Source organism: Ostrea edulis, chromosome 3 (assembly GCF_947568905.1).
Source record: "Ostrea edulis chromosome 3, xbOstEdul1.1, whole genome shotgun sequence".
NCBI lineage: Eukaryota > Metazoa > Mollusca > Bivalvia > Ostreida > Ostreidae > Ostrea > Ostrea edulis.
Window position 1 is genome coordinate 17,806,971 of NC_079166.1, and position 13,083 is coordinate 17,820,053.

The window sequence follows — 13,083 nt, forward strand, 5'->3', positions numbered from 1 at the left end:
CTATTTCATCTGTTCAGATTTACACAAATGCCCAATCTGCAGTTTTGTTCATTGTATATCTTTTTTCTGAACAATGCCACAGCCATAACAAAACATCAAAATACTAATCATTAAAATAGGCCTTTATACATATTGCAACCATTTGTTGTCTTAGTGAGAAATGATACTCTGCATATAGGTTGCTGAGAAAAAAAATTAAAAATTATATAGTGCAATGTCAAATTAATTTTGAAAATAAAGACTAACCACAACAAACAAATTCACTTTCACAAATAATTTCTGGTATATCTGCAATTAAGAGGTTAATATCTCTCTGCCCAATTCCCTAGAGATAAAGATAACACCTGCTTGATCATGTTGATCAGAGATGCTCTACACAAAACTCATTAATTAGTCTTGTCAAAATGCCCTTTGCATGCTACTCCCATGGGACAAGTGGAATTTCTCATGTTATTGTTAGAAACAAAGGAAACATTACATAGGCTAAAAAAAGCTGTACAGTATATCATAAAAAAAATATGTGTTTTCTTGATGTAACATTTTTGAATGAGGTTTTCTACAAAACTCTTATATGAGTAGGGATTGTACCAATTATAACATACTTTTTTCAAAAAATCACTTCAACTAAATGTCACAGTGACCTTAAAGTACAGTGCGACACACCTTCTACCTAAGATGCATAAGTTGACCAAGTTTCATGATTCTAGATCAAATAGTTTTCAAGTTATGAGCCGGACAGGGTTTTACCATATTTGGCCATATCTTCTTAATTAAAAGTCACAGCGACCTGGTTTTAATGTGCGACACACCTTCTACCCAAGATGTATCAACTGACAAAGTTTGATTATTCTAGGCCTTATAGTATTTAAGTTATGAGCCGGACACGAAAAAGCTAACAGACGGACGGACGGACGGACAGACAGACAGACGGACGGACATGAAGGCCATAACATATTACGGCCCGTCTTAAGACGGGCGTATAACAATCACATAATATGTTTTTTGTGAGAATAAAAATGAATTATCCAAGAAAAAACAAAAATGTTTGTCGAAATTGACAGAATTTTTGACGGACACAACTCCCATCTTCTAATACATCCTTTATTCATCAGTGATAAAAACACTTATTTTTATCTGCTAGATCCCTATCAATGTATAATCTGTTTGAGTAGATCAAAGTCTAAAATCGTATAACAACATAACTTTGTGGACAGTAGGAACAAGTGAAAAAAAATGAAAGAATGGGTTGCAGTGCAAGTGACAAATGTTGTCTGTCAAATATGGTGACGTTTGCACCAGTATGTGTTGGAGCCACATCATACCATAAGATCAATTTAAAAACATATCTTCAAAACAAACTGTAACAAAACTATTTATTTCGCACTGAAAACAGAAATTCTGGTCAAAGAAAACTATAAATAATTGTCTCTATTGTGTTGAGAACGTCATTTCCGTCAAATTGTTCCGGTGACGATGTACACATCCGACCGTCTTTGGTTTCATTATTCCGTGCGATTTAAAGCTTTTCAACGACACATATTCTGAATCGATCGTGCGTTTGAAGATTTCAACATGGCAGCATAGATGCTGAAATTGTTGGTTGGATGAAAGATTGATGTAAGTATTGTCCGTCAACATTTTTTACGTTCGCTTCACTGAACGATTGAAACACGCATTGATTTTTTTAACGTTTAATCCATTATTTTACTATCAAACTTGAATGGGATGATAGGGGAGTTAATTTTATGTCAATCGATCCCATATTGGACCGTTGCAAATCATGTTTCCCATGTTTTCTCGTCTTTTGTGTGGCGAACGTCACCCAACGACAGACTTTGTGTTGCGAACGTCACATAGAATAATTAACTATGAAACAAGTAACTTGAATGATTGTTTCTTTGGGGTATTAAATAAAGAACTACAAATTTACAAAATGTTTGTGTGTTTAGGGATAGTCTGCAAGCTGGGTGTTGTATGATTCATGGCATGTATAAATGAATCTGGCCAGCAACACACTTACATTTACTTGATTTGATATAATACCATAAAATGTACACTTTTCTTGTACAATCGCTCTGTCGGACGTCCATGGAAAAAAAAAATGGTGCTAAGTGTGAGATCAAGCAAGAAAAAGTGTGTAATTTTAAAAATTGATGTAGGTTATGAAGGAATTTTAGAAGATTTTAGAGATTTAGTAATTTTAGCCAAAAATTAGACAATTTTATCTTGAAAAAGTGTGAGTTGCACTCCAAAAGAGAGATCACAGACCTTATGCTTGCCTTGATAACTGAACACACTAGAGTCATGAATGTCAACTCTTTATGCAATTACTCCAGGTCCTGTTTTAGATTGTAACTAAACCTGCCTCTGGATATTGGAATTCGGTCAGTTTGTGCTAAATTAAAACTTTTTCGTTCCCCCTTTTACTCGTTGCGCTGGGTCCCTCTGCCCTATTTTAAATATTATGTGAAATCAGACATAAAATTTTAAAAAAAAACTTTTTTTTATTTAGCTTTGGACTGAAAGTTTGTCAGTGCATAATAATCACATTCGTACCGTAATTAGGTTACCGTGGTCTTTTTTCTGCATGAATGACTTATTAAGTTTTTGGGTATAGTCAATATCTCACAACTATAGGTCATAATAGTTGGTCAGTAGAAATAGCTTGGGTAGTAACCAACATTTATACCAGAATTAGGTCACCTTGACCTGTATTCTACGCATGAATGACACATTAAATTTATTGGTATTAACTTCCATATCATAGCGACGACAGGCCATAGGATGTGATAGTTGTCAGCAGATAGAGCTTTGGTTATTTAAATCAGGTCAACTTGACCTATATTTCCACTGAATGACTTAAAGTTTTCGGTTAAGGTCTATATCAAAGTAACTACAAGTCATACAGGAATGTCGATGATATTTTGTAAATTTTTGGGTAGTAATCAACATTCAATTAAGAAATTTGTCATCTTGTCTTAATTTTTTTTAGTGAAGGATAAAAAGGAATTTACAGTTTAGGGGATTACAAGCTGTGATTTGCGATGGCTGCATTTGTCTTTATTTGTGCATTGTTCTTTGGCAAATTCAAGTTTCCAGTCTTTCTATTTTTTTTTTCTTTAAGGGTAGAGAATGGCATCACGATCTACAATCTATAGACAGAGACTGAAAGATGAAAACCCCCAAAAGTACCAAGAGTACCTTGACAAACAAAAAGCAAAATCCAAAGAATATAGAGAAAAGCTAAATAAACAACTAGGAAAACGACATCCAAATCAAAATGCTATAAATAAAAAAGAACAAATGTTAGCACTGCAGAGGGAGAGACAGAATAGAAATAGAACACTATCAAAACTACAAGTAGTATTCACACCAAAGACCACTTCTAGAAACAAGAAAGAGTATAACAGATTAATGAAGGAAAAACAAAGATGAAATATGACGCCACAGAAAATTGCCTGGGTAAGAAAAAAAGACAGAGAACGGAAAGCTAAAAAAAGAGCTGAGAAAAGAATGACACAAAGTATACAACAAGAATCTGCTTCTACTTCAAATAGCTCAAACCCATTTCCATCCAAGAAAAGTGAGTGGAACATCACTTCTAATGTCAAAAAAAGTCTACCAAAGAGTCCCAACAAATTTGCAAAAGTTATACATAATATCATGAAGAAAGTAACACCTAGAAAAAGGAAAGCTCTATCAGAAACTCTTGATGTTAAACGTCGTAGGCTTTTCCTTGAGCACAAAAACAAAGAACAATTACAAAAAAAGCCAGAGCTGAACACTGCCAAATATTTAATAGAAGCCAGTAAAAAATACCTCAACAAACCTGAACCTTTATATAAGCAAAGAACGTGCCGCTTTCTGAATGGAAGAAGAAAGCGCAAATTTGATGAAAGTAAAATCAAAGATTTCTACAAACGAGGAGATATATCAAGAGTTGTACCACAGAAGCGATTTGCAACAAAAGAATTTTAAGGCCCAGGTTATTTAATGCAAGTTTCTGTTACAGCAGCTTATTCGAAATTTATATCTGAGTATGGAAGAATCATAGGGTTGTCAAAGTTTGCTCAGCTGCGACCTAGAAATGTGCGAAAACTTTCAAAAAATCACAGAGAGTATTGTGTCTGTGTGTATTGCATAAATGTAAGATACAAATTACTGGCTTTGTCAAGAGCCATTACAAATGACCCGACCAAAAGGAAATTAAATGAACAGGATGTATTTGATATCAGACTTTGTCCAAAAGGAGACTCACAGCAATTTTACAATCCAGAATGTATCAATGGTACTTGCAAGAATTGTTCAGAGAAATTGCACGAGAAATTTGAAACTTTTTATCAGGACATACCAGATGATACTAGACTATCTTGGAACAGATGGGAAAAAGATGAAACCAAAAGACGTGTAGTTGTTACTAAAAAGGGAACCAAAAAAGAGCTTTCGGCTGAGTTAGTAAGTGTAGATTTGTTGAAACCAATACAAGGCACTACATTCTTTCAACACTTACATAATGCCAAATGGCAGTTCAAACAATATGACATTTTAAAAAGTAACTTACCAAAAGGTTACATGATACAAATTATGGATTTTGCCAAAAACAGGGCCTTAATATACCAGGATGAGATTAAAAGTGCCTTTTATACACAGCCCCTGGTAACGATGCATCCTTTTGTCACATTTTACAGAAATGCAGAAGGAAACACAGTTCGTGAAGCTTCCATCATTATTTCAGAAGACAACAATCATGATTACCATGCTGTAAACCACTACAAGAACATTGTTGATAAACATTTGGAAGACCAGGTTGCTGAAAATATTGAAATGAAAGTCGAATATTCCGATGGCTGCTCCTCACAATATAAATCAAAAGGCCCCTTTGCAGACTTAGCATTGAGACAAGAAAATGTCAATAGAAATTATTTTGGCTCAGAACATGGCAAAGGAGAGTGTGATGCCGAGATAGGTGTTATAAACAGAGCCATTGACAGGGCCATAATTAGCAAACAGGTCATAATTAACAACAGTCAAGATCTCTATGATTATTTATCAGCTAACATGCAATCCACAGAAGCATTGAGCAAAAGAAGATTCTTTCACGTGAAAGAAGGAGACATTAAAAGAGATCGTCCTGAAACTGAGGTGAAACCCATTGATAAGACAAGAAAAATCCACCAAATCAACAAATCAGAAAAAGAAAGATTGAAATTAGAAGTAAGGAGTCTGAGCTGTTTTTGTAGTCCTTGTAGAGCTCAAAACTTTGCATCATGTATTAACAAGATGTATGTTGAAAACTATAAGCCAGTTACACTTGAAAGAATAAATACAAAGAGGAATCCAAGAACAAGGATAGAAAAGGAACCTAAGAGTGAGACACCAGAAAGAATAAATACAAAGAGGAATCCAAGAACAAAGATAGAAAATGAACCCAAGAGTGAGGTGAATAAAATACATGTTACAATAAAAAGTCAGAAACAAGTAGATGAATTAGATGATGACCATGAACTGCAGTTAGAGGACCCTCAGGAAATAAGAAAATTGTATTTCCAAAGAAAACTGGACCAGTTGCAGAACATTACATCTTATGAGGAAGTAGAAATTTTTGCTGCAGAATGTCTTGATTCACAAACCTATTATCAATACTGGAAAAACATTTGCATTGACCCTAACATAAATGTGATGACCCACAAGTTTGTGGCGGATGCTGTGGCCAATTATCTGCCCAAAACTATTCCTCATGAGTTGACTTCTGCTTTGTCAGTTTTAATCTTCGGTGATGGAAATTGCCTTCCCCGCAGCGCAAGTGTCCTCGCATTTGGAAATGAAACCAATCATGAAGAAATAAGGGTCCACATAATAGTAGAACTAGTGAAAAATATAAGACATTATTTGAATCCAAACTACCTGGGCAAAGGTGTAGAAGCCGAAGATAGAGAGAAACAGAATATATGCGTAACATATGCTATGTTTTCAGATTTGTTTACACCCGGAGAAAAATTAACACCACTCTCAATTGAAAGAATCTACCAAAAAGAAATTTTGCAAATATGCCAAAGGAACACATATATGGGAATATGGCAAATTTGTGCCTTAAGTACTGTGCTTAAAACAAGAATATATTCGATTTACCCCAAACTTGGAGCTATGTTGTGTCAAAAAACACTTAATCGATATATAGATCCAGTAGGGATGACAAACCAGTCAACAATTTCCTGTGGAATTCTTTGGACATCCAACAGACATTTGACTGAAGACAATTGGGTACCAAATCACTTTGTGCCACTTATACCAGTCACTGGCCCAAGTTTTGAGATGGTGGACGATGATATAACAAATGATGAATCTCCCATTGACTCTATTTTGAAGTAAGTATTTTAATCAAATGAATCCATATAGATGTGGAGTAAATGCACACGAGACCATAGCACATTTACCCAGTCAATACTTTTGTGCTGATACGAAAGAATTACAACTTTTAATTCACCAAATATAAAATTGTCACTTAATCACTGTGTATCAACACGTGATCAACAAAAGTGGTTCCTGGTATGTTTTAGGGATTGCCATCGTTAATGTACATCAATACCAGTGTATTGCGATTAAGCGGATAGTCGTAATAAACTGGTATCGGCCAACACTAACGATGTCATTCACTAGAATATACCAGGAACCAGTGATGTTGATATTTTGAATTAAAGAGCTATCTCCCTCATGGCAAGGCTCTGCCCTTAGATGGTTCATTGGCTTTCTGCTATATGGTAATTTTGACTAAATTTACTGTACATTATGATTAGGGCTATTCTATGTTGAAGACTCGAACAAAAGTTTATATGATTGTTCCTTCCTGTGAGTTTTGAACAGAACTGATATGGGTATTTCTGATGGATCAATAACACAAGCGTCGTAATAAATATTACCTGTATTCAATCAACCTTCGAAAATTTTCCCCTGAAACTATCATGTTATTCAAAGTCCCTTATTGTAACATAAATTACTTTTTCTCCTTTGATGTTTTTGTAAATGGATATTCTTGCATTTGAGAATTTAGAAAACGACGTTCTTATATGAAAAATTAGATAATGTGCGAAAAAAAACTTGGTCTATTTCTTATACAAAAAAGCTAAATGCTTAATGTGTCTTTCTAAAAAAAATTTCTAGGTCTGATTTATTGCAAGACTATGACTTCGAGGAGCTTAGTAATACTCTGAACAATACTGGCATTGAGGATTCAACAGTACTGTACGGTGCTGACATGAACTTTGTAAATGCCTTTGAAGATGAAACATGCATCATTCCTGCTCCAGAAATCCAGCAAAACACTAACGTTGATTTGAATGAAGTCCAGGAACTCAGTGAATGTGCACAAGAAGTCACAGTGTCTGTTGATGAACCATGTATTAACCAGGATACTGGCATTACTGCACCAAGTCAATTATAAATAGAATCTAGGTAGCTTTATAGTTTGGTATCTTGTTTGTATGAAAGGCAACTAATAACTTCAATCACAATTGTGGTAAATTTGTTAATTGTTTGCATATTGAATTCAATTAAGTTACCTGATGATTTATAAGAAAAAGAATTGACTTCAAGTATTGTTAACAAGTTAAGGTCTCCTAGATTTGTGAAAGTTATATGCATTACAGAAAAAATAGCTGTTTAAAGGTGTTACTGACAATTCTGGGTAAAAATAGTTGTCTTAAAGTTTAACCATGACACCCCATCTGTTTAGAGAAGTTCCAGTACCTGGAGAGTATGTCGCTGTTAAGTTTGGGGGTTTTGTTTACCCTGCATTAGTGAGTCTAACATGCTCATAGTTATTATTCACAGTTTAGTTTGTTATTTAGTGTGCTTTAATTAGAACAATTGGACATATATTACTGTTTCTGTTGACCTTGTTACTGTTATTATTCTTAGGATCACAAAGTTAAATGCCAATTAATACAACTTCTAAAATATTCTTTATTTGCCAACTGTAAGACTAGCTTCCAAAACTTTATATATATATATAACATGGCAACAAAAAAAACCCAGATAATGTGAAAAGGAATGTATAAGAAAATTTGTAAAATTGTATGAGAGTATGTTTCAGAATGAATACATTATACTTACTCAGATATTCAGATCCTCTCTAATTACCTAATTTTAATGCAAAAAATGAAAATGAAGGAAGATATATAAAGGTTTCTTTTTGTTGATGTGTCAAATTATGTTATTATCTTTTGAAGGTTACCAAGTGGCCATGGATTCAGTATTTCAAACATAAGTCTGGGCAATTTTGGATATTGCATGAGACAGACTATATCATCAAACAAGAAGAAATGCAAGGAAGGTTGTCTGCCCCAGACATCTCAATGGATGGTCGAACATTATGTTTCTCTTTTGTCGGTTGGTTTTACTAAAGTTTTATTTTTTGATATGATAGGAAAAATTTGTTGATGTTTGCCTTAAAGATCAAGTAACTTTGTACTTCTTTGATATTGATTTTTTGTTTATTATTTTACTTTATAAAAAAAAGAAATGATTTGGTTTAAATGTTTAAAAGGAGACAACACTTTATCAAAAACAAAATATATTTTAAATTAGGTGTCCACAAGGCCTTCAGCAAGGGTGGAACTCTATTCCTTGTGAAAAGACTGAAAGTTCTGAATAACTAAGTAGAAAACTAAAAACTATTTAAAAGATTAATGTAATGGAAGAAAATTTGATTATCTACTTATTTAAAAAATAGAAATCAGATATTTAAGTCATCACAGTCAGCCTCTTCTATAATTTTATCTAAACACACACACACTCTCCAACACATCAAAAGAGGTGATTTATCATATGTTTTTCTTCCATTAGTTTCTGTACTTAAATGTATTAAACCATTTATCAAATGATGGAATTGGAGATTTGTTTTTTTGTTTTTTTTTACAGATTTCAAAGATGGTCCTAAAGCTATGAAAGACGAACAGGATTAATGACAATTAGCTGCCTTCATTTTAATTGAATTAAATAACATCTATAGTTTAATTTTGTTTTTCATTAATTTGTCTGAAGATTAACACAGAAATAATTCCAATCATGTAAAAATGCTGCATTTTGATTAGTTAATCCCTGAAAACTGAAAAGTTTACACATCGATAAATCCATCTTGATGACGTCACGTTACCAAATTCAGACACCACCAAAATAGTTCCTCTTTTAAGTAATAAATGCTATTCTTGTGGAATTTATTGATATGTAAACTCAGCCTTTCACTCACAAACTTTATTCAGTTTGTGAGTGATTCTGATTAATTTAAATATATGTTCTAAATAATCCATATTGGGAGTAGGGTCAAAGACGGGATAATTTTTTTGAAATTATTATTCATGTTGCTTTCTAATTTTGGATTATTTCAGTCTAAGACACAATATGGATGATCTTAGAACAAATTTTTCCGTCAGTGGGTGACATTAGACACAATATGTTCTGTCAATGGGTGACACTAGACACAATATGTTCCGTCAGTCCGTGACATTGGACACGATGTGTTCCGTCATTAGGTGACATTAGACACAATATGTTCCGTCAATTGGTGACATTAGACACCATGTTTTCTGAAATAATAACAATAATTTACATAAAAAAAAACCACTTTGGTAACTTTTGAAATTTTGAAGGTCAATATTAGTTCTCTAAATCAATTCTTCATGGTTTCATGTCAGGAATAAAGCCAGAAATCATTTTTTACTGTTGCTAATGTCACCATTTCCGTCAAATGTCTGTCAAGAAAAAAGTGACATTAGCAACTTTTTAAAAAATACAAAAATAATCTAATCCTAGATATGCCGTGATAAAAAAATCATTCCAAATAGGATATTTTATCATATTAAACATCATAATACAGAAAAAGTAAGGAGAAACAATGATTTTAAATTATGAATTATATGGGAAGTTTTCATGTGTTCTTATATGGAAGTTGTCTTAATGTTTTAACCACTGTAACCCGACCAATTGGTGTTAGAACTAGCCTTTTCCAATGCTGTAGCATGCTCTTTATTTTAGGAATCTGTATGTTGTAGTTTAAATCTGTAATTTGTTGTAAGTCTACTGAAAAGTTAATACCTAATAAATTGAAAGTTGTTGAACTCCAGTCAAGTGTCCATCTAGCGTGATGAAAGACCTGATTTGAAAACTTTTTAGATCCGATCTAAACAAATCCTTAGCACAAACAATGCACTGAATCAGTTAAACATTGAATTCCACGAACCAATCACACCAATCTAATTAAAATCGGATCATTGGATCACATAGATCTGAAGTAGCCCAATAGAGGGTCACATCCGCATGCCTTCCATTAAACCAATCAAATACGTGCTTTCAAATTTCTGCCACAGATGCTCTTTTGTCAATTCACATGCATTAAAGATGAATGTGCCCATGAACAGAGGCTGCACACCGATCAGAACATGCCATGTGAATAATATCTGCATTCCCTGTGGATTTCGTTTTATTCAGCCCGTTAAAAATTTCAATGCAAACGTTATTCACGAGTCAGAAACGTTATATCACGTTCAACGAACCCGAGGACATTTGGTGAATGCTGTAGGCCATAGTCCTGTTCATTAGGACTGATTGTTTGAAAGCAAACAACAAAAATTTAAATTTACAAAACAACAACATACGAATTCCTATACTATAATCAAAGTTCTGAAGGGCGTGCGAGTCTACTCACACTTCATTGTCAACAGGAATGGGTAATCTTAAAGGAGTAAGATAGTAGTAATCAAGGATGACGAACATCGTGTGTGTGAGTTCGCATATGCACGCTTCTTTTAGCAGGATTTATACTTTTATGCATCATGCCTATGCAAAGTGACTAAATTTGACTAAGTCATGACCACTGCCATTTAAATTATTATCCAACATGGATATAAAGAGTCATTGTTAACTGATGATTGTGCTAAACAATCCATGATGTACAAGAATTGGAGGAAAATCATTACGTAGTCATATAGTACTTTATATCACAACAGAAAACCCTCAAATAAGCACCACAGTGGTTGTAAGAAGATACCATCCAACAAAAAGTTTAGCAAATTAATTCCTTGAGCTTAAACTTTAGTCAATGTTACAATGACTATGCAGTTGACATCAACGAACCCGAGGACATTTTGGTGAATGCTGTAGACCGTAGTCCTGTCCATTAAGACTGATTGTTTGAAAGGAAACAACAAAAATTTTAATTTACACAACAACATACGAATTGCAATATTACAACAAGAGGCCCAAGGGCCTAGAATCGCTCTTCTGATAAATTGTACAACCCCACCATTTCTATTCTTAGCCTCTTAGTATTCTAAATCTTTAGTTAAATCCTAAGAATTCAAAAAAGTAGGTCAATGTGACCTACTTTTTGGTTTACACATTTTGAGAACCCAAGAAATATCAACTGACAAAGTTTGATGATTTTAAGCCAATTAGTATCTGAATATTGAAATATAGCTGTCAAATTCCAATCGTAGGTCATGGTGACCTACTTTTTGGTCAGCGAACTCCGAACATGCAAGACCCATCAACTGACAAAGTTTGATGACTGTAGGTCAAATAGTATCTGAAATATATAAATATAGGTGTCCAATTCCAAAAGTAGGTCAAGTTGACCTACTTTTTGGTCGAAACCCTTCGAACATGCAAGACCCATCAACTGACAAAGCTTGATGACTGTAAGTCAAATAGTATCTGAAATATATAAATATAGCCGTCAAATTCCAAAAGTAGGTCAAGGTGACCTACTTTTTGGTCGATACACTCCGAAGACTCAAGATGCATCAACTGACAAAGTTTGATGATTGTAGGTCAAATAGTGTCTGAAATATAGTAATTTAGCTGTCAAATACCAAAAGTAGGTCACGGTGACCTACTTTTTGGTCGACACAAACCGAAGACTGAAGACGAATCAACTGACAAAGTTTGATGATCCTAGGTTTTACAGAGCCCAAAATATGCATCTAAAATTGAAAATGTGAAATTTGAATATCTGCAAAATTCAAAAAGTAGGTCACTGTGACCTACTTTTTTATAAATATGTTTCAAGGCCTCAAGATGCATCAACTTACAAGATTTGATGATTCTAAACCTCTCGGTATTTGAAATAACAACTTAAAATATATCTATAAATGATAAGCCATAAAATTCAGAAAGTAGGTCACAGTGACCTATTTTTCAGTTGACGCATTTCAAGGTCCCATGATCCACCAACTGACAAGTTTTGATGACCATAGGCTTCAAAGTGTCCAAGATATGCATCAAAATTAATTTTAAAATAAATACCTGCAAAATTCAAAAAGTAGGTCACCGTGACCTACTTTTGAGACAACTTGACACAAGGTCCTAAGATGCATCAACTGTCAAAATTTGATGATCCTAGTCCTTATAATGACTAAAATATCTAAGATTTAAGGAATTTAAAAAATTTATAAATTTAGGTCAACTTTGAAGTGACCTTGAGACCACGCCTTTTGCCCCAGGGTAATCCCTTGAACAATTTTTAATCTACAACATATCCTCATCCTTATGTGTAAGTTTGGTGATAATCTGCCCTGTGGTTCTTGAGAAGAAGATTTTTTAGCAACCACTACTTTTGTTTGTATTTTCCTGATTATCTCCCCTTGTTAAAGGGTCACATCCCTCTATTTAGTATGCATGAAAGCCCTTGGGTCAATGATACCCTGTAACAAATTTGAAAAAAATTGGCCAAGGAGTTCTTGAGTTATAGCCCTTTTTCTAAAAAGTTTACGCACACCGCACAAATGGCCATAGCATTAGCTCTTTGAGCCTTTGGCTCAGAAGAGCTAAAAAAGGTGGTTATATACAAAAGAATGCTCAGAAGAGAAAATGCTTATAGTTATATATCGCAAAGTCTAAATTCTTCATATACATTCCGATCTGATTTAGTCGTTTTATTAATAATTCCCGTGAGATTTCTGTAAATATTACAGATTATGATGTCAATTTGTGTTGCCAACCTTAATTAAATGTAACTATTTTAGGCCATTTCATTTGCGTAATTGCAGATAATTTTCAATCTCCTACAACAAAAATGCATATTTTTGTGTG

The 13,083-nt window shown here is 33.8% G+C and overlaps 2 protein-coding genes across 2 annotated transcripts in view; one reads left to right on the forward strand and one right to left on the reverse strand.

Annotated features, from left to right (window-relative positions):
- The window catches only part of LOC125674461 (small subunit processome component 20 homolog), a 91,899-nt gene that overhangs the window by 17,230 nt on the left and 61,586 nt on the right, over nt 1–13,083 (reverse strand). The gene's annotated exons all lie outside the window — the stretch shown is intronic.
- LOC130053292 (uncharacterized) lies at nt 6,085–9,130 on the forward strand. The gene is made up of 3 exons (XM_056160250.1): nt 6,085–6,365; nt 8,226–8,385; nt 8,917–9,130. The coding sequence occupies exons 1-3, from the start codon at nt 6,145–6,147 to the stop codon at nt 8,941–8,943; spliced, it is 408 nt and encodes a 135-aa protein (XP_056016225.1). The 5' UTR covers nt 6,085–6,144; the 3' UTR covers nt 8,944–9,130.

Excerpts from the sequence above, each read along its gene's own strand:
- LOC130053292 (XM_056160250.1), top strand. The coding sequence starts at position 6,145 with ATGTTGTGTCAAAAAACACTTAATCGATATATAGATCCAGTAGGGATG. Across the intron at positions 6,366-8,225 it reads CCCATTGACTCTATTTTGAA|GTTACCAAGTGGCCATGGAT; the intron begins GTAAGTATTTTA and ends TATCTTTTGAAG. Across the intron at positions 8,386-8,916 it reads ATTATGTTTCTCTTTTGTCG|ATTTCAAAGATGGTCCTAAA; the intron begins GTTGGTTTTACT and ends TTTTTTTTACAG.